The sequence below is a fragment of the Dermacentor albipictus genome, unplaced genomic scaffold (assembly GCF_038994185.2).
Source record: "Dermacentor albipictus isolate Rhodes 1998 colony unplaced genomic scaffold, USDA_Dalb.pri_finalv2 scaffold_23, whole genome shotgun sequence".
NCBI lineage: Eukaryota > Metazoa > Arthropoda > Arachnida > Ixodida > Ixodidae > Dermacentor > Dermacentor albipictus.
In genome coordinates, this window is record NW_027225577.1 from 3,509,803 (window position 1) to 3,532,912 (window position 23,110).

The 23,110-nt window shown below is 47.2% G+C and overlaps 1 protein-coding gene across 1 annotated transcript in view; it reads right to left on the reverse strand.

Annotated features, from left to right (window-relative positions):
• Positions 1-23,110, reverse strand: part of LOC139052437 (uncharacterized) — an 87,716-nt gene that overhangs the window by 33,384 nt on the left and 31,222 nt on the right. The window contains exons 2-3 of the mRNA XM_070529536.1: positions 20,275-20,415; positions 12,001-12,144 (exon numbers count right to left, since the gene is read on the reverse strand). Of these exons, the coding sequence (XP_070385637.1) occupies positions 12,001-12,144; positions 20,275-20,415 (285 nt within the window). The remainder of the gene's footprint in view (positions 1-12,000; positions 12,145-20,274; positions 20,416-23,110) is intronic.

Below are 23,110 nucleotides of genomic sequence, written 5' to 3' on the forward strand. Positions count from 1 at the left end.
GTGCCGCTCGTCAACCGCAAGGTCCCCGAGCAACGAACGACATAGCTGCACGAGCCCGCGCTTTCATGACGTCAGCGCACGTCATATACATGTGCTGCGTTACCTCTGTGGGCGCAACTAAGTGCACGTGCACTCATCACCGCAACAATGACCGCGGTATGAAGGCACGCATCAGAAATCCCCTTGCTGTCTCGGATAGCTCGGACGCACGCCATAAAAACGGCAAATAGTATGTACACGCGGCGGCTCCCGACGTGCTAAATAGTAAAGCAAGGTTTAATGCAAACAGATAATGCTTGGACAACTTGAAATGCTTTAGCTGCGGATTATGCTTAAGGCGATGGGCGCAAAAGATTCCGTGCTCAGACTCTTTTGTAGCGATTCTGTAAAAAGGAACACGTTCGACGACAAACCGCGCACAAGCGATCAATGGAGACCTTTATACTAACTAAAAGCGGCGAAACGCAACTATTCAACACCGAGCCCACTGGTCACTTTAGGAGCCGTCGATTCTGGGAGGACGCGGCTGAAACCCTCGTCGCATCACCCCCATTGTCCCTCATATGTGGTTTCCCCATGACTATGTTTTTTTTTCGAGAAGCTATGCTCAAACTCATGTTACTACGAGAACATTTTATAGCAACTTTAGACACAATGAACGTTTCAGATCGCTTGTGTCGCATATCGGTGTCGTATCAAACGTCGCAATTCTGTATATAAAATTGAATGAAGTCACTATATGCGATGTGTATGTAAAACGCTTGTGAACACTATATGAAAGTCTATAGGTTATAGGTCAGGAGGAATGTGCTACATCTTATCCTATTCTGCCTCATTTAAAATTGCAAGTCACGAGCCCTGCATTTGGTTGCGAAATGATTAATAGCTGAAAGGATTTATTTTTCCCCGTCGTGGTGTTGCAGTGCATATGTTGTTGCGCTTCTAAGCCTGAGGGCGCGGGATCGAATGCCGACCGCGGCGGTCACCTTTTGATGGGGGCGATGTGCAAAAGCACCCGTGTAACATATATACATTGGGTGCGCGTTAAAGAACGCCAGGTAGTCAAATTTACACCGCAGTGCCCTACGATGTGCATCATAATCATAATGCGGTTTTGGCAAGCAAGACACTACAATTTAATTTCCTTTTCAAAGGTATTTATTTATTTATTTATTTATTTATTTATTTATTTATTTATTTATTTATTTATACTGTCAGTATCAACTGGAACCGTAACAGGAAGGTCATCTTCGTAGGACAATCAATGCGTGCAAGCAGTGTATGAAATGTAAAACAAAAATGAAATAAAATAAATAAAATGTACACAATTACAATACAAATATACAAATGATGCAAATGATTTCAGAAAGAGAAACTCAATAACACACACACACACAAGCACACACACAAACACACACACACGCACGCACGCACAAAAAGCCTTAATCCATCAAAATCCTTCATTCATTTCACAATTCAATATTGCGTAGGTACCTGCGACATAATCTTCTTTTTGTCAACTTTTCCAATCTATAATGAATATATCAGTCTATAATCAGTCTATATATCAGTCTATATCAATCTATAATGGATAATATCAGTCAAAGGCAGACTCCATCATGTGAACTTTTGCACACTTACGCTGGTTTGTCTAGTGGTCGTAATAACGGGGGACGTTGCGATGTTCTGGATGCATTAGCTCATCTCAATGACAATATCAGCCTGGTTGAAAGCTCGCATTTGTGAAGACAAAAAAAAAAAGACAGAAAGAAAGAAAGAGAAAGACCTCTAGTGGTAACTGTAGGCGTTCAATATGCTGTAACTAAAATATTATTGTATACAGTTTGTGTAAAATGCATAACAAATGGTCATTCGCAAACACATAGATCAATGTAGCTATGATTACGGCACCATAATCACGACTACACAAATGGCGGCCACACGCCAAGATGCTCGGAAGTATTCCTTGACTATACCCCAACACTTTGCGGTATATATAGGTAGCCGGGTTCCGGCCTCGCCCCGTTTCGGATCTCTTCAGTAAAAATGAATTCAAGTGTCCGGTGGTGGGAACGAACCTCGGCTATCCGCCACAACAGCCCCATTACTACATGACACAAGAAAAGTGCTTATCTTACGTCAAATTTACCGTACAGCACAAAAACATGAAAGTAGTTTCGAGTTTTTTTTTGTTCTTTCGGGGCGTCGGCTGCCATAAAAACAGGTTATTACAGCAAGTTTCACTGTCTATGTTAGGCTGCACTGAGGTGCAGGCGAACGAGCCACAACTGCGAGGCACGTTACGCTTCTTACGCAAGAAATCAATAGAGGGGCTTGCTGATAAAGCCTAAGAATGTCTCTGCATAGTTTTATCCAACGATGTTGCTCTTAAGCTGAGGAAGATACTTGCAGAGTAAAGTTATGCACAGATTGGGGCTGCATTTCATAGTATGTAGAGGGCAAAAGATAATCTGATCGCACCGAACGATCCAATACGCGCGCGTGCGCGAGTTGTCCGAAAGAAAAATCAGATGATGTTAATTAAAATTAATAAATTGTACCTGTAAACTCCGAACATCTACGGAAAGTTCCCTGCACATATTCACACCAACTAGACGGTGTAGATTTACGAGATATGCCCCTGTGCCACGTGCATGCTTGCATGCTTGGTTGCATTAGACGCATATATCTCGCTTCTATTGGGAATGCAAATCATTATTTCTGCATGTATATGGGAGCTTTAATATTTGCCACGGGGTTTAACGACCGTTGAGCTTCTGTAGATGCTACCAGGCTCTCTATTTCTGTGATAGTAACTAGAGCAAAAGCTGTCCAAAATTGGCACGGAGAAGGACCGGATATTTTAAAACTGCGGATAAAACATTAAATTCAAATAAAAGAACAAGAACTTATGCGTAAAACTGCTACAACTAACCCAACTTCCGCGGTAGCACGACAAAAACTTTCGCCGACCATTACGAATTATTCCTAATGCGAAATTTGAGTGCAGTTCTATACGTGTTTGCACGTCACGTGTCAATATATTGTATTATGATTATATAGGTACACGGTTTTACAGCAAAGATGTTCATAGTATAGGCTTGCGTGCATTTTTGCTCTGCGTCAACAATAGCTACAACCATCACCAATGGCGCATGCCCCCATAAGCAAGCAAAATATACAATGGCTCATCCCTCTCGTAATGCGAAGAAATTTTGAACAAAGGTTTCAGAGTGGAATGACTAATGATTTTTTATTACGAAGAGAACGCTATGAATAGCGTAGCTGGCGCGGACAATCTGTCTCGTGCGGCACATAGCAAACGGAGCGAAGTGTGGTGCGACCGCCTCGCTAATCGGGAGTGGCACGGCGTGGGTGACGCGTGGGAGCGAGTCGCAGCTGCCGCCAGGCATCTGATGCAGCGCTTTGTTTCCATACAGACGACGCGCACTGCTCCGGCGGCGTATCGGAGCCCGCACAGTCCGTCTTGCGCGGCACTGCGCTTTTCCTCTCACGCTTTCGTTGCACCGACGACGAGAGCGGCGGCCCTTCGTCGCGGGGAAATCGTGCCACCAGTGTCAGCGGCGACAACACCCAAGGGAGCGTCACATCGAGCCTTAATCGTAGCCGCTCGCCATCGACCCTTGCAGGAGCAATGATCCCCGTCACACGCGCTGGTACGAGTGACCTCAGCAGCGGAGTCATCCCCCCCTCACGCACTCTGGCCCCCCTCGGAAGCGCTGATGAGATCGCCTACGCGGTTGACGATGCCATTGCCGCCGACAACTCAGCGCATGAGCAGGGCCGTCTCCCCTCCGCTTCTCCACCGCTCCCGCCTCATGCTCTCACTAGCCTCCTCCTTCACTTTCCTCCTCGCGCGCACTTCTTTCACCTTCCCCTGCGCTCCGCGTTCACTCGGTTACGAGGCATTGCAACGCCGACGCTCAACGCTGGAACGGGCGCCTAAAGGCCACTTCATACTCCGACGTAGCGTTGACGCGCGTGCCCACTCGGCACGGCGACGCCACGCCAGTGAAAGCGCAGCACTCTATACGACGCGAGGCGCGGCCGATGTATCCGTCGACGTTCCCCGGCTTCAGCCGGCGCGAGATGCGACATGCTGCATTCCGCGGCAGCCTCGTCACCCACAATGCACCACATCCGCGTCTCGCCGCTGGTGGCGGTGCGTTACCCTGCACATTGCAGCGAGCCCGCAGCATCTCATCATCCTGAAACTGTTAGTTTCGCATAAAATGGACGCTTTCACGCTACCATAACGTGACGAACCTGGCGTCGCCAACCTTAAGAACTGCTGAAGGAATCACGCGTGACGGCCCGAGTCGCAGACGTTCCGGCACTTTATCCAGCCTTAAACGTCACCCAGGCGCTGCCGGTAGGTGGCGCTACGGTAAGTCATCGCGCCCAATACCTTACTGCTTTGACCGCATTTTATACCGTTGTCATGCGCTGCAAAGTATTGATTCAAAGCTTTCGGATGAACCTACAAGAAGCGTTATGTAAAAAGCCATAAGTTGAAGAGAAAATGCTTTAATAATTTGATCGGAAACCTGCAACTGCCACACATATTGCAGATATACTTAGATGCGAGAGGCGCTCTTGGCCAGAGCTATTATTGAGGCGCAAGAGATCCAGCAGGTCGCATTCTAAACGCTTCGCACAATCATCTGTGTAGCAATACGATTGGCGATAGATTGTCCAGTTCAATTTTTTATTGCATACTACGTGCCCATTCTCATGACAAGCGCTGTAAGTGCTGAACAGATATAAGACAGTATAGATATAAATCAATAGACCTTTGCTGCTTGGTATGCAGCATCTTCATATCAGAACTCGCTCCACATGTGCACGAGCTCGAGCTGGTCAGAGACACGATGAACCGACGCTAAATCTGACCATTTACTGCCTCGAAGCGAGCGAAGAAATAGCAATACGGAACCCAATGTGACATCCTTGTGACAGGAAAAAAAAATTAAGAAAGGATCTTGCGTAGTCAGTGTCTAATGGTATTCGACACATGAGTGGTACAGTAGCATTTGCTGTTCTTATATAATAATAATAATAATAATAATAATAATAATAATAATAATAATAATAATAATAATAATAATAATAATAATAATAATAATAATAATAATAATAATAATAGTTGTTGTAGCTACCGCGCCCAGATTGTCTTGTTTCGCGACAGGTGGCTATCTCGGGGGCTGTTTACTGAATAAAGCTGGGGCTAAGTTATCACTAGGTGCAAGACGAGCTTCCTATATTAAAAACTTCGTGAACGCTCTCTCCCCATTTGACAGCGAGACAAGCATGCCTAACGAAATTGCGCGCACGGTGCAAACAGTAAAAAAACGCGATTGTTTTCTTTCGTGCCTGTGATTTATGTGTGTCCTTTGAGTGGCAGTTGTGTCCCACAGAAAGCATACCCACTAGGCCAACAACCAGTGCTGGCGCAAATAGTACTGTACCATGTCCAATATATGTGAGCTCTAGAATACACGGCGGCACACGTGCATATAGCATATGCATGGCTTGAACAGTGACTTCATTCGACAACCGTCGATCGTGCTCACCGTTAGCGTAGTATTCTGTTTACTGCTTACTGCGGAGGTTTATTCCTTCGAAATGGCAAGCCCGGACACTTGCCGCGTAATACGCATGCGCATAAATATTTGCCGCTAGTGAAGTAAACGGAAAAGACGAGAAGCCAGCAGCAAGCAACGAAGTTAGCGATGGGAGCAAGCAGCACTCGTTCAGCGTAAATGTTAAGCGCGGTATCTTTGTTTGCGGGCCAGATAAATGACCCGAAGAAAGGCGAGCAACAACATCGTGTCCTCGTAAACGCCTCTCGCGACGTGTGAAGCACGAGAGGTGGGAGTTAGCGCCATGTAATCATGCGGCGACGAAACGAGGGCGTCGCCACTGTTTACGACGTCCTTGGGTTTTTGTTTATGTTTTTTTTGTTCTACCCTCTTGCAGCAAGCCCCGCCCATTAACCCACATACATGGCTAGCGCATAGCCCCCGCGCACGCGTTTCTTTCGAATGAAAAACTTACGATTTGTTTTCTATTCTCGCATCACCCATCGAATCATCTGCAGTTCAAAGACTGAGGGAAGTGGAAGGCCAACGGACGTTAGCGCGCACTTTTCTTCTGGCCCCATTGAACACGCGCGAGGGGCCTCGGGCGTTCCGCTTCGGAGACGCGCGAAAAACAAAACCATTTTCCCGACAGTCAAACGGAATTCCGCAGAAAGAGGGCGGTGCTGTTACGGGTCTCGCCCCTCTGTCAGTATAGAGTTCTGGCAACGCCTTCGTTTTTGCCTTCCATCGCTCTGCCTTTCGCGTCCGAAAGAAGGCGCGTGCTTGAAGCTCGCCAAAATGTCGACTCACGCCTCGTGAATACGAATCTACCAGTTTTTTTTTCTCTCGAGCTGTTTCTCTGACAGTCGTTCAAAACAGACGATGATGTATCGCTGTATAGTACACGAGTCCGCGGCAGAAATTCTCGCGAGGTCGTGGCCCCATCACACCATCGTATAACTATACACACTTCCGCCCCGATTTTCAGCTTAGAACGGCGCCGGGTCCCGCGCGAGCTTTCGTTAACGGGCCAATAACAAAGCCGAAAAGAAAAATAAATAGCCACCACCATAAAGGTTAGCACCGGCCGCACGCTTTGTTGTTTGTTAGCACCGTATGTAGGCGAGACAAAATGCTCCGAAACTGTGCCACAGAAGCTGCCGCATAACAGCGGCGGAGGCTATACGGGTGCCGCTGGCGCTCCCCCAAAACTGCCCATAAATTCATCCGCCTCGCGGCTCCGTTCGTAGAGCGAGAACGCTGTATATAGCTGAGCGATATCCGCAGCGCCGTTCGCTCGCTCGGAAACGCGTTTTGGCGCACGCTTGTTTTGCGCCGCGAACGTGGCGATCTCGCGCACACTCGCCCGAACGCGCGCGCTATGCGACGTTCGACGCCCGCGAGTCCGATGCCGTCGACAAACGAGGGGAAACAAATGAAAGAAGGCTTTCACGCGTCATTTGTCTACTCGTCGGCGCGCTCGCACGAGTCTCTCTCGCCCCTGGTCGCCATATAGTCGTCGGTTCGTTCGTTTGTATACACAGCGCGCAGCAGGGACCAAACGTAGAGACGATGAGGAGGAGAGAGGATTGAGGAAGAGGTGGTGGGAGGGGGGGGGGGGGCTGCTGGCAGCGGAAACAAAACGGGCGGCGGCGTTGTTTCGTCTCGCGTTGGGCTGAAGGTGCCAAAGGGGCCATGTTTGAAGAAACAATGGAGGGGAAAGAATCGGGCGATTGCCAGAGGGAGAGGAAGTGAAGCGGAGCCCGGTGGAAGGAAGGGAAATATTGCTCTGCACGAGGCTTCTCTCTCTCCATAGATTCGTTCGCATTTTATTTCAGTTCGCGCTTTCGTGCCCCGAATGTCCTTGCAGTAGACGTTCAATGGCCGGTTGTTACGACGTGGAGACCTCAGAATGTTTGCTTTCGTTCTATTCCGCAGTGCTCGCACGGTTGTTCAGCGCGGGCATAGACCATGCAATGGGCCGTGTAACGCGGCATTGTAGCGCGCGCGTCAAGTGTGAAACGTCTATCGCTTGTTTCCGTTCATACTTGCTAGCTTTTCACTACTGCAGGGTGGTTTCGTGACAACGCTTCCGGAACGTCACTTTATAGTGCGCACCGAATGGGTTAAACCAGTGAAAGCAAACGTGACGAGCGACACTTGTGGTAGGGCTATATGTAGGCTATATATGTGTGGCGTTACTTTCACGACCCTATAGTTGTCGATTGAGCTTCAAAAGCACGGACAGCGGAAACTTCATGACGTCAACAAGTGACCGTAACTATACAGCGGCGAGGTACTGCAGTGGATGCTACGCTATATACGTTGTTAGTGAGAGGACGCAGGAAGTGTGTGTTGACTGATAGATGTATGTAAATTACGAGCATACCGTTTGAAGGTACCAGCACATATTTATTTATGAATTACGAGGTCTGGATCCGACCAGCGGGCGGACTCGATAAGCGTGACGCGTACGACTAGCTTCTGGCATTCGCTGATGAGTCTGGTTTGTTGCTCAGACTGTGAGGTCTATGCAGACATCTGACTCATATGCTTATCCCTGCCTTTCCACCCATTCATATATGCCCTGAGGAAAATATATGCATAACGTCAGTGCAAATTTCTTGGACAGGGAGTTAGGAAAATCGCTGATTGTTCGCCGCTTCTGCATCTGTTCTTTACTCGTGTACAGGGTATGTTAGAAAAGTAATGTCAATGAGCCGATTAAAAAAAAATATTAGTCAGATCGGCACAACGCATTAGGATGTTTCAATATAGGCTCCTCCTCCATTGATACATCGCTTCCAGCGAGATTTCCAGGCATCGAAGGCATCACGGTAGGCCTCTTACGGAATGTCCTTTAGAGCCTTGGTGCAAACCTCTTTGACTTAGTCGACTGTCCCGGAATGATGCCCTCTCATGGGAATTTTCAAGCGCGAGAACAAAAATAAGACTGGGAGAGTCACTTCAGGACAGTAGGGTGGCTGGGGAACCGCTGGCACCTTTGAATTGGCCAGGAAGCGCGTCACGAGGAAGGCGGTGTGGGCTGACGCATTGTGACGGTGAAGTTTCTAGTCGCCCCCAATGTCAGGCTGGGCGCGATTAACTCTTCGTTTGAGTCTTTTGCGCACTTTCACATAACATTTGGCGTTTGCGGTTGTATCACGTGGTACCAACTCACGGTGGATGAGCACCCTGATGTCAAAGAACAGAATGACCATGGTCTCGACCTTTGACTTGCTCATTCTGGCCTTTTTTTGGGCGAGGGGTACGCCGAGATGTGCCACTCGGCACTTTACCTTTTTGTTTCGGGGTCGAATTCAAACCCCCCAGAGTCGTCACCTGCGATGACATTGTCTAAAAAGTGGGGGTAACATTCACACAAGTACCAAAGTTCCTGGAACGTTTCGACTCAGCGCGATTTTTGGTCTTCCGTTAACACTTTGGGCACGATCTTCGCGCGCACTTTTCGCATCTGCAACTTATTCGTCAAAATGTCGTTAACGGGACTGCTTGGAATGTTTAGTGTCTGTGCAACTAAAAGGACACTCAAACGACGGTCTGAGTCCGAAAAATCTCTCACACGCGTCACATTTTTGTCGGTGATGGCCGCTGATGGTTGCCCAGCACGGGCTTCATTGCTGACCTCGTCAAGGCCTTCTATAAAGGCCTTGTGCCACCGGTAGACAACGTTCCAACGAACAATTTTTAGCAAACATCATCTTTATCATAGGAGAATTTTCCACTTCGGTCTTGTCGAGTTTCACGCAAAATTTGATGGTAATCCTTTGTTCCAACGAGCGCTGCATTACTGCTTGCACGGGAAATGAAGATTAGTGTCACGGGAAAGCCTGTCTTTACTTCCCAGATGGCCGCGGTCGACTGAGCGACTGCGCGGGCATAAGCTAACATCCCCCTCCACCAATCCCAACTGGTCCTATACGCGCTGAGACGTGCAGTCGCTTCACAATATAATCACTGACATTACATTTCGGACAAACCCTGCATATGTTATACAGTATACAGTGGCCACTACGGGATCGGACTCTCAGGCAGTGGCGTCCAGCTATTGTCTCGCTAAAGAGCTGCGGCATTGTTTCGGCGTTCCACCCTTCTCGCAAGCTGTTATACTAAGTTTTACTTTTCTTTTAAATTTTCCCGCGTTGCCGCATGCCTGCGATAAAATCAGGTCCGTCACGTTGCCTTACAACGAGGAAGCACGGATTGTTACCGAATGCAACGCGTCTCGAAGCATATAGACGCGTATCTCGGTTAGAGATCCTGAGCTCTAAGCGGGCTAAGTTGGTCACGAATTCTCGCACGCGGGGCGCGCGCTTTCCCGCTGCATGGGGACCGCGGCCGAACACGACCGGCGCTCTTGGGTCAGGGAACCAGGGATGATTGAGTGATCACGAGAGAATGATGAGATGCGTGCGCGCTATAGCTGGCGGGACGGAGTCATTAATAACGAGCGTTACGCGATACGGCCGCCCTTAGACAAGGCGCCGTGTACCTGGCGCTTTCATGACTCGCGCGGCGCGAGCACAGGTGATCGAGGTGTAGATGCAGCCTATGGGGGCGCAGTGTTATGCATGCATGGCTGGACGGCGCATCGTTCCTTGAGCACGCTGCGCGCTAAGAGCGTACGTCGGGCCATTAATCTGTCGTCACAGCTAGATTAATCTGTTACATTCTGGCGCGCGCCAACAGAATGGCCGACTCATCGGGCTTTTCTGTATAGTTTTTGTTGCTGCCGGCGCTCATACCTCGCTTTATTCTCTGAAAAAAAAAAAGTTCTCGCTCAGCGTGAAAGAAACACCAAGACCGTCTCTTGCGCGTTCTATACTGCGTTCACATTGTTGGAACAATGATCGTTTAACCGTCCGCCTCCACTCTGAAACTGAGCGGTAAGGATTTTAATAACGAAACCCTTACCATCACTGACAGATCCCTTCTAAGTATCCTTTGTCTGACTTTTTGTTTTCTTTAGTTTCTGCGCCATGAGTGAACGAGGAGGAGTCGACGAGATATTGGTGCACTCTATGATTCTATCAGAACACAATACCCGATCTGCATTCGACCACTTCAATGCATTCCTACGCTATCGCAGGTTCTACAACGAATGAAATGGCTCCCACACTGGAACCGTCCGGGATTCAATGAACGCGCGCGCACATCAAAACAGCTGGACAGAATAAAAGAGGCCTATTATCGGCGAATGGGATTGGTAAACTGTACAGATTTGTTCACGGCTTTTGTTAAATTTATTCAATGTCCCAGGCAACAAACCACACGTGCTTGTACAATTGGGTGTGGATTTAAAGCGAAAACGAAGAGTGTCGAAGCTATGCAATAACTAAGGGAGACGCCATCTATAAATCATGGCATGCTCGAGAAATCGCACCAGTGGACTGCGCGCCCTGGTGCGCGCCGGTGCGATTTTTTCGATGATGCCGTTAGATTGCTTGTAATCAGTACTAAGGGTCGAATTCTCTAGCGTATGCCGAAGCATCGACACACGGGCACATTTGCCCTCATTGGGACTCGCTTACAGAGTGGGGAAATCTTGCTCGCACTACCATGTGCTGAGTCATCGTTCGCAGTAGTCTCAGTTGAGAAGAACGCATCCAAGCTCAGACGATGATGGCGAACTGGGGCTGCTTGCACGAACATTTAATGACGAAAATCACAATCACGAAATTAATCACAAATTTAAGAGCACATTCTATAGAACACATTCTTAAATTCGTGATTAATTTCGTTACAAAACGTTATTAAAACATCAAGCCACCCCTGGATATCGCCACCGCAAGCCTGTATATGCGTGGCGACGGATGCGTTGTTCAACTTTTTGGCTGTGACACAATTATAACTGTTATAATTTTACTTTTGGGCTCTATCGAATCTTCGTGAATGCTGTCGCAAGTTCCATACCCAACACAGGCCTTGTGCAATCAGATTGTATACGCCGAATACGAATAGCGTACGCATATATTACATATTCGAACCTTACAGAACCACCGAGTAAAGCATGAAAGGTGCGACGAATGATCTCTTGAGCTGTATGGTTCGATTCGGTGACCGCCGACGGTTGTAGCCGATGTCGATTTTCCTTCGCCTTCTGGCTGAAAATTGTCGCGCATTAAAATAGTTCACGCTCATTTCGTTCTCCCTTTCCACTGTAGTCCCTATATATGAGCCGTACGTCACTACTCCGCGACAGTGCACAGTATATGGGACAGGGTCCAAAGCCCCTGTCCATGTATGTGGCAAGAAGCTTGGGAGCGGGGATGCTGATCGAAGGGCCAGCGCAAGAGAGTATAGACTCGTCTCTCGAGCAAACAGCTGCAGCATCGAATCCAAGCATACGAGACACATAATGCCGCGCGAAACTCACCGGCCAGGTAGGACGACCTGCAGGCGACGAGCGACTGCAGGGGGGACTCGAAGAATCCTCGCGGAATAGGCTTCGCCACGACGGGGTAGGAGCCGGCCAGTTGCACGGCTGCCGCCGCCGCTGCTGCCGCGCCGCTGCAAGACACTGCGCACGGACACCGCGCGTGGTTGAGCATGCGTGCCCCGTCACGACGCTTTTCGGCGAAGTATTGTTCTTATTAACCGAGCAACGCCCAAACATAGTTGCACACCAAGAAAGGTTGAAACTTGTCAACTTGTATTTCCGGCCATTGAAACTACATATGTTAAAAGAAAGTGAAATGCTATATCAGCTAAAACCTAATTACTATAGTATAACGAGTTAATTAGTAACTGGTTTGAAGAGCAATCCGCAACTGAAATCCCCCTCCAGAGTGTCAAAAACGCTATGAGTCATGCTTTAAGCTTCCTGTGCTTAAATCTGAATTTTTGAGGTTTAAAACTCAGCGTAGCATGCATGTATACGGTACGTTGTACACTACAAGATTAAACGTTGAAACGTAACACTAATGATAAGAAAGCTTTTTTTTTTTCGACAGCGTATTACATACGGCAGCAGGTGTAAGGAATTGTGTGGTAATTAAGGCCTTTCACTGGATTTTGCTCAGTACCATTTTAATTATAGAAACCGGTAAACGTCCATGACAAGCATAGAAATTCGCGCCAAACATTCGCCACGGAACTCATAGGAGTACCACGAACCTAGGTGCATGTTATGGAGCTGGGTGCGTGCATATGAACATGAAAGTTTTTGTCAGAGTGTTTTCTTTTTCCCAAGTGTTTTCGCTGGTGACTGAAACAAATTTGTACCCGCCGTGGTTGCTCAGTGGCTATGGTGTTGGGCTGCTGAGCACGAGGTCGCGGGATCGAATCCCGGTCACGGTGACCGCATTTCGATGGGGGCGAAATGCGGGAACACTCGTGTACTTAGATATAGATGCACGTTAAAGAACCCCAGGTGGTCGAAATTTCCGGAGTCCTCCGCTACGCCGTGCCTCATAATCAGAAAGTGGTTTTGGCACGTAAAACCCTATAATTTAATTTTTTTAACCAATTTGTAATGGAGCGGCATTGTTTGGAAACCGCAGATTAAAGGAAATGGCAATTGCTGTGAAATGGCTCTGGTGGCTGCAGCTTCTTATTTAATTTTTCTTGCCGTAGATCACAGTTTAGTACCGAAGAAACCATGGAGACTATATCCAGAAAAAAAAAAAAACTTTACATATTCAATTTTCCCATCTCTCCTCTTTATATCTCCTCTTCTGCTAAACTCGCTTCCCCAAGCAGCGTAGCAAACGACGACGCTCGTATGACTGGGCGCTCTACTTTTCTTCTTGCTGTCTTTCTCATCGCTCTTTCTCTCTTTCTTTGAGGACAGATGTTTGCGCTGTACGATTGGATTTGCCGTATACAACTTGATTGGTGTCTGCCGCCCTATCTCTCCGACAAGTCGAAGCTTTCGATCAACCTTAGCGCCTGCGTTCCCTAGTGGTGAACTTAGACGTCTGGTCCCCTCCTGATAATATTGGGCGCGTACATTTGGTCGTCACAGTCTTATCGTTTTATTCGTGACAAAGGAGCACCCCCTCCCCCCGCGACGCAACTGCTTCCAGTCGATTACCTTCTATGCGGGAAATTGTTTTGCGGGTGGACAAATAAGTCACACCTTCCTCATACACGAACAGTAGCGAAAAATAAAGAATATAAAAATAAACGATCAATTTATCCTGTACAAACAACAAAAGGAAACTCGATGAGTACATCTGGTGCACCTGGTACATCTAGTCTCTATCAGAATCACTTTCAAACTGTCTTTGACGTCAAACCGTGGAGGCGACTGTCGGGCGTATTAAGGAAGTGTATAGACACATAGGAAGGCATTGATTCATACCGATAAACAACTTCTATTGCGAAAGTCGTTGTTCATGGTTCAGAGGACATAAAAGCGGTGTTAGTTTCACACTTTATTCTCTGGACCTAATTTCTTTCTTTTGACCAACTGACATGTTCTTCATTGAAAAACAGGCGTTGTCGAGAAAGCGCTGCGATCAATATAAATTGTCGCTGTGTCCAGCACTATTACGATCGAAGGCGCCGCATAATAATAACAATAATAATAACAAAAAAGCAGCAGTGGTGTGGTTTAGAATACAGGGTCTCTACATGGACGATGTATTGGAACGGCTCGCTCACATTGCCGAAATCGCTCGATTTTTTGTTCTCGCACAGAATGCTAGACAGTGTGTTTCTCAAGCTTTCTTCCTTTTTTTTTTCACTGAGCGGAGTACTGAGAAATAATTCGAGTCTCCGCGTTAGTGTTTCTACCCAATACAGAAAAGAAGAAAGCATAATGTTTTTTAAAATTTTATTTCACTTTATTTTTAATTGGGAAATAGAGCGTGCTCTCAAATTCGGCTGCGTATCAAAGAAATTACGCTCGAGGTCGCTCAAGCGCTCGCTCCAATGATTTTTCGCGGCACTTTTGCCCATTCACCGAGAAGACCGTGGCGAGCGTCGTTTCAGTGGGGGCCGAACTGATGTCTTGTGCCAGCTTGTCCCAAGCCTCAAGCACCTGCACGCGACAGCCCATCGCAACAACCAAGCACAACAGCTCCAGCACGATAGCCCACCACAATAGTCGAACACAATGTCGAATCGCAATATCCCATAGATATAGCGGCTGCGCGACCATTTTTTGAGTGTCAACCAAAGCGCAATACAATCAGTGCAAATGTTACGCAGATGTGCATATATTTTCTGCGGAACTTTCTTTTTACAAAGAGCGTAATACTGCACGCAGCCTCTGGCGAGGCTTGGAGTTTCCGTAACCAATGTCGCGATCAAAATAATAATGTAACGGGTTGGATACGCTTTAAGTACAATTACATGTATAATCAGATGCATGTACGGCCGCACACACCCGACTGATTGATTTCCTCCGGTTAAAAATGTGGGTTTTTAACGTCCGCAAACTGCCCAAGTCAATTGCATCCAAGGCGCACCATTTACTGTTCAGGGCCACTGGTGCAGTGCGAATTGGCCGTGATCGAGTAATGATAGCCTACAGGTCAGGCGAACGACTTGCACCAACGCCCGGGCTAAATTAATTCCTTACGGTTAGCCGGGCGTCCACGCGCCGACCTACGAGCATATATAGAAAGGCGGAGGATATTGCGAGGTCGTCATTACCCGGCGTTTTCATAAATGGCCCGGACACCACGAAACCAGAAGGCTTGACGACGCACAAAATTTGAGTCTCGCGATCTCGACACTCTAAAGGCAATTTCTCACGATCAGGAATTTCTAATGAGCTCCAAGAAAACGTGTTCTACGCGTTTTTCCTTTCGCCGAAACGCATCGCGACCTACCGTGTTACGAGCCATCCGCTTATAGTAACCGCGCTACTTTTTTTTTAAATATTAATTTTGCCTCGCAGAGTTCATATTTCTTTACTCGGACATGTCGATTACACATACCAGGTCTACCGGCCCATTAGGCAAGTGAAGGGTAATGGGAGGAAAAAGAAAGAGTAAGAGAGCTAAATATTGTCGAGGCAGCATTATTTAAACCGGAACGACCAAAGGGACAGCGCGCCTGTGGACGGAAGGGGCAAGTATAAAAAAGTTTTCTCAAACGCACGTCATTTGCGGTTGTAGGCGGTGGCACACGTTTTTCGTTGGCCCGCACCTCCGTCCACAGCGCTTAAAGCGCCTGCCTACGCAGTCAAGGAATGCGAGTGTCAAAGTTTGCGGTTCTCACGGAGAATTAACCTTAAACATTAGTGGACTGCGCGCTGGATTTGCTTTTTGACTTTCTTGATAGTCTTGTCTTACTTTCGCTGCGCGTTCTTTTTTTTTTCTTTTCTTCGTCTTCTTTCTGCGGACTGAATCTTTCTCGAATTTGCGGGCCGCCTACGCGGCACTTTTGAGAGATTAAAAAGTCATTTATCACGCCACGATGAAAACGGTGCTTCGGTGCGCACAGCAATTTTCGTACCACAGTTCGTGTTTTACGATTTCCTCTTCGTGTTGGCATTATCGTTAGATTTTCCTTTTTTTTTGTTTTCATCTTCCGAATGGGAGAGTATACGCCATTCGATGCAAGCTTCCCTTACGGCGCATCTATATATATATCGTACCATTACGCGTCTACGATGAACCCCCTCGATTTTTTTTCAAATGGGAGGCGCTCTAATCTGCAAAGGTTCTACCTGCACGATTCGGCCTTTCCACATCCTGTCTTTTAATTAATTTGTGCAACACCTGCCGGCATTGCTTTTAACGACGGCGTTATTTTCTCAAGAAAAAGTCGAATTCCGAGAAGGAAATAACCAGATATACAAGCCGACGTTATAACCTATAGATGCTGTATTACGACTGCATGTAGAACCTATACACTTATCTTTTTGTTATGCATGCTGGAGCTATCAGACTGGAATAACGTGCAACGTTGTGGCAGGAATAAATAGACAGTTAGGGCTTACGCAGACGTGCTAGCGCGGCCGTATTACAGACAAAAGGAGGGCAGCAATCGTACTCTTACCCTAAGTGGTGGTTTGGTAAGACATAAATGACGCAAGAAAAAAAAGAATGAAGACGGAAAGAACGAAATACACCATTATATAGTGTTGCTCTTTAATCTACCATAGAACTCGTGTGGGAACCACGCATCATATCGCTACCGAGCAATCAGACGTGGCGGTGAAAGCGCAACTAACTGTCTACTTCCCCCTTCCCAAGTGTAGGGTAGCGAACCAGATGCAACCTGCTTTACCTCCCTGCATTTCCTCTTCTCTCTCTCTCTCTCTTTGCAAAGAAGATCTGGATGGAAATCCCACCATCAGTTTTGGCACCAGCGCTGTTTATGTACCTTTCCCGCAGTTTGTGAGTTGCCTGAAAATGTACGTCTGTTTACGTAATACCTTCCCCATTTCCGCATTGTCACAATAATAATGAGACACATTTCACAAATGACAGCTGTACGAAAGGGTTGGCCTGACCATCGTCTCAATCTTTTCTCTTATTCCTTTCGCTATCGCTTGCGGTTCTACGTCGAATGGCGTGTTACATGCGAAGTTAATGCGCCTGACTTGTTATTAATTAAATGGTGGGAAGGAAAGTTTGATAATCATATATTTCCTCTGTAGCCATTAAATATGTGCACCCTCTATCTGCGTCCTATGATTCCGAATGAAATTTCTTCAAAATTTGTGCTGCTTTGGGTTTGTAATGCACTTAATTCCGCTACAAGGGCGTAGGTCAGTGGTGTGTACGCTTGTGTCTTGGTTGAATTTCCCTTTCCAATTGTTCTTTTTTTCTTCTTTCTCAGTGTTGGGCTATTGTTGATTACGTTAAATCGATAACGCCGCGCGTACCAAGGCACCACAGGGATCACAGGTCCGTCGCAAGTGACACGGTTACTGTCGTAGTAATAAAGGGATCCGGGTTAGTATTTTATACCGCTTGAATTTCCTTATCGCGTTCCTAAATCAAACTGATTTTATATTCTCTCCCCAGAATGGACATGCATCCTCCATAGCCAGAGAGATCGAACCTGCTACATCGCGATCGCGACGAATGCCACAGCCGCTGAACCAGCAGGCAGCTAATCGATGATACTGGGATATAACCGGCCCTTCAGTAACCCCACTCTATCCCGGATTTTCATCACATATATAGTAAACGGCGACAAGTGAAGTTGCAGCTGTGAATAGTTAACCATTCAATTACTAATTGATTGAAACTATATTAATTATATTTTCACTCACATAACATTGCGCAGTTATCTTTTTTTTACAAAGGCACTCCTCACGGTCAGAAATAAAGGAGTATAATTTCTTCCAGTTCGCCTTGACGTAAATCTATGTTTGGGCGCCGAAAGGTTAAGCAACAGAAAGATGACAGTTTGAATAAATATTGTCACGCAGTAGTGACGGCAAAGAACACAGTAGCAATACTGTGAATGACGAAACCAACTTTTATTGGGCGAACCTGTGCCCACAAAAACAGGCTGCATTTAAAACACAACGATAGCGGCGAACACAGTCGGCGATCGTCGAAATCTGATCTGCCGGTCAAGCGCGTCGGCTTTCACACATGAGTAATCGAAGGTTCCAAAGTAATCGCTGGTGCCCGCGTGTCTTCCAGGAAATTCTACATAAGTTGCGTCGCACATGCAATGAGATTACAAAGGCTTCGATGACAACAGAAAACGGGTAGAAACATCGATAACATTCGAGAGACTTCCAATACATCAGGGTGCATCCCGCGCTGAGCGACATTTGTTAGACATTGAAAAGCGGTCACCAGAAAAGGATAAACAAGTGCGCGAGTCAATATAAATTTGGCCCTTATTCCAACGCTCCACCCGGCGCCAAATCTTTTACTTACATGTTTTTCTTTACGCTTGAAAATGTTAAAGCGAGAGAGCCGGTGTGGGGTGTCTTTGCTGCGTATAGACACATTTCTATCTACTCATTAAAATAATATATTTCTCCTTCTCAACAATCAATAAAGATGAACTGGACAAGGGACGAAAGGCTCCAAATGGCTTTGCTACCTTCGAAGCCTTTGGCTTTGACACGTTTGCGGGGTCCTGGTAAAGATAAAAATAAAAGTAAAATAAATAAACCACGGTTTAGTTCTTTATATTCTCCTCATTTTATTTCTGTGTCTGCGGTTGGCTCGTTATTGCGCTGAACTTCCAAAGAGACATATTAGTCTCCGTCGTATCTCGAGTACATTAATAGACATGATTTGTCCTCGTAATCACCGCAAGTGCTTTGAGAGCTCCATTTGCCAGTGATTACAGCGGGCTTGCTATACGTTAAAAAAAGGTATAGGAGACCAAATGTCTCGCATCACAGCTGCAGCGAAATATCTCCCTAACGGAGCCACTCATTAATTACTTGCTTGTAATGAATTCCAAGAAGGAATAGTGCCGAAATATATTAAGTACGGCTGCGACGACACCGTACGAAAAGGAAATATCAGCGTAGGTGAAGGGGTAATGAGAGAAGCGCTATAGGAAGCCGATCGGTCGTCCTCGCCGTAATTCGTTAAACTGCGGCTTCCCTTAATTAAACGTCGAGCGAAGACCCGGGTGCGTGAAAATTCTCTATCACTTAAGATTCGCACGGTCACCACCCTGCAGGAGTCAATAAATATGTACGCAGGGCAAAGATTCGATGTCCTCGCGGCTTCCTAACGATAAAGGCTTCAGATCCAGAGATAATTAAATTTCAGGGGAGACGCCCGTAAAGAGGCTTTTTATTCCTTCGCCATCTGGCCCCTGCACTCGCCTATATTATATTCGCTCGTTTGGGGCGACTGTGAGAATTGGTGCGTCTATATAACTCTATATGTACTGTGAGCAATATTTCAGGGATGTGTCGTACGGTTTAAACTTCACAACAATTGACCGATCCTTCGTCCATTTAGCCCCGTGAACATGGAAGTCCCTACGAGTAATGGTATTACCCATGGCTGTAAATATCGATTGATGTGCGAAGTTATAGAAACGTTACCTGCGACTGTATCTTTGTCGAAGTAATCACTGCAGCTGCCACCAGCGGAGCGTCGGCCATGCAACTCCGTTTATTTTATTTTTTTCCCATTATCCTTGAGTTTGCGTGCAGACGCATATAAGATGTCTGCCGGCGTTGTTACCGAAACACTACAGTGCTTTCGTGCCGGTGCAGGTCATCAGGAAACTTGTTCAAAATGTAACCTCTTGAGTGAAAACTCCATATACCGGTCGTCACGTGACTCTTTCTGTAGCTCTTCGGTTTTGGAATATGTGTAACTTATGGCACAATTTTACTCCGCTGAATACGCCCTAATGCACGATCATGCGCATATATCGTGTTAAACCACCGTCGCGGATTAGTGATGCGCCCCATCAGTCATGCTGGGGCGCCTTGGAACAGCGGAACCAAATGCAAAACTTTTCATTCGCCTCTCAGGCCGAGCCTGACCCGTTCGTCGGCGCCTATGTGACTTACGGCGTGCATCGACCACAGTGTTATCGCAACCGATACGCGCACCATGACGTAACGCTATTATCGGTAAGAAATTTCAGCCCGGAATGCAGTGCGGTAAACGGAATAAAACGGATACGCCTATATGCGTGGTGCACGCCATGGCCAATATTCGGATAGCAGATACGCTACGTATATGCGGCTTACGCCAAACCGGCCTTTGTCTACAGAGAGGACGAAGAGTTGAGGACCACACACCTGGTACGCAGGGGATGCCGCCGGGTACCTTCTCGTCCTTGCAGGGGGGATACTTTGGCCTTTCGGTCACAAAACACCGGGGAAGGAAGCCAGAGTTCGTCCTCAGTTGCTCGAAGAGGTCCCGAAGGTCGGGTTTTCCCCCTGCGAGTGGCAGAAGAGGAAACAGCAACTGTGATATGAGAATGCAGGTTCGCGCAGTGGCGTCTACACACCGTTGTGAAGCAGAACAACTTTCTTTAACTGTCATTGGAGTTGAGTTACACTGTACGAAACACACACACACACACACACACACACACACACACACACACACACACACACACACACACACACACACACATATATATATATATATATATATATATATATATATATATATATATATATATATATATATATATATACCATTAAGAAAAGACATAAGATTCAGTAAAGATACCAGCAGTCATAGAGGCATTATGTAATCACGGAGTGACGACTGTTTACCTTGGAAAATATCTACAGAGATTCTACAGCCACCTTAATTCTACACAAACACAAAAAAAGTAGGAAGATACCTATAAAGAAAAGGGTCAGACAAGGAGACACAGTCTCTCCAATGCTATTCACTGCGTGCTTGGAAGAAGTATTCAAGCTATTAAACTGAGAAGGCTTAGGAGTAAGGATCGACGGCGAATATCTAAGCAACCTTCGATTTGCAGATGACATTGTTCTATTCAGCAACACTGCAGAGGAGTTGCAACAAATGATAGAGGGCCTTAACAAAGAGAGCATAAGAGTGGAGTTGAAGATTACTATGCAGAATAGAAAGATAATAATAAATAACTGGACAAAGAAGTAAGAGTTCAAGATCGCTAGTCAGCCTCTAAAGTCGGTGAAGGAGTATGTTTACCTAGGTCAAATAATCGCAGGAAATCCTGATCATGAGAAGGAAATTCACAGAAGAATAAAAATGCGTTGGATTGCATGCGGCAGACATTGGCAGCTCCTGAGTGGAAGCTTGCCCTTAACATTGAAAAGGAAGGTGTACAATCAGTGCATTTTACTGGTGCTGACATAGGGGGAAGAGACTTGGAGACTTACAAAGAAGCTTGAGAAAAAATTAAGGACTGCGCAAAGAGCGATGGAACGAAGAATGCTAGGCATAGCGCTAAGAGACAGAAAGAGAGTGGTTTGGATCAGAGAGCAAATGGGTATAGCCGATATTCTAATTGACATTAAGAGAAAAAAATGGAGCTGGGCAGGTGATGTAATGCTCAGGTTAGACAACCGCTGGACCAATAGGGTTACAGTATGAATACCAAGAGAAGGGAAACGCAGTCGAGGACGGCAGAAGACTAGGTGGAGCGATGAAATTAGGAAATTCGTGTGCGCTTGTTGAAATCGGTGGGCGCAAGATCGAGCTAATTGGAGATCGCAGGGAGAGGCCTTCGCCCTGCAGTGCACATAAAATACGCTGATGATGATTATGATGATGATGATTAGTGCATTGGCTTGGATATATAGTCAATGTATTATGTCACGCCAGATGCGCATTCGCGTCGTGCTAGTGTCACACAACAGTGAAAAGCAAGTTGAACTAGACACATGCGACTAAGCGTTAGGCGCCTACGGGGATATTGCCAACATGGCGCAATAGCCTATCAGAGACGGATGGAACTAAAGAGTAAGGGGAAGTGAATCGTCAGGGTGATGCGTGCGAAAAAGAAACACGAGCGGGCGAGAGAGAGAGAGAGAGATGGGCAAGTGTCAGCCTCATTCTCGTAACACCCGAGTCTTTATGGGCCTGTTGACAAGCGCTGAGGGGCTATGGGAACGTCCGACAGAGCCGTAAGAACGAGCGAAACGAGCGACGTCTACTTGTCCGTACAGGAAATATTACTAAGCAGGAGAGACAACGGAGCGGCAGAAGCAAGCTGGCGTGGTCGGAGGGGGCGGGGGATGTCTGAACAAGGAGTTCAGATAGATATCCTAAAGCGACGAAACGCAGCGGTGGACACAAGGCTACAGAATAAACCGAGAGGGGCGCCGAGCGCCGTGCAAGACAGGCGAACACCACGTGTGCCCCCTATCGCTATCGCTCAGTAGAGCAAAAGATGCCACGTCCTGCCGCTCCATTGTTTTGTTATCTGGCGCGCTAAACGGCGCGCTAAAGCTTGGCGAGCGAACGTGTCGAAGGGAAACACGAAACGGCCGCTGGCGATGACGCGATAACGGCGCGAAAGAAGGAAAATAAAAAGAAGAGAGAAGGAAAAGGGGGACAGGAGAGGGAAATATAGGGAGAGTGGGAGCGAGGAATCGCTGCTTTTCCAGTGTCGGGTGCTAAACTTCCGCATACTGCGCCACGGTTCTGAGGGAGGGGGTCGAGTGTTGTGCGGGGAAGCGGACGCGGCGCCGGCGCGATTTCTGGGCGCGCTGCTGCGATGCGTTGTTCTCCGGGCCCAGCGCAGGAGAGCGCGCGCGCGCCCCATTAAACGTCTATTTGCTGACAAATGACGCGCGTGGCTTGTAGCGCTGGACTGCCAGTCTCCTCTACATACACCCTCCCCCAATGCTCACGCTTCGCGCATGGCCTTACGCTCCCGTTCAGCCTGCCACTGTTTGTCTCCCTCGCCCATGTTCGGTGGCTGTTCCCTTTCTTTCCCTCTTTTTACTACTCCTACAACCCTTATACCTTCACACCCCGCAGCCCCCCTTTCGGTCCTACAGCAAACACACTCTCTCTCTGTCGTTTGTGTCAGCCATGGCAGTGGGGGAGAGGGGACACACGCGCACGCGCGTTCGCGCACAATGTGGGCGGTTCCCACAGCGATCCGGTGTCGCGCCCGCTCCGAGT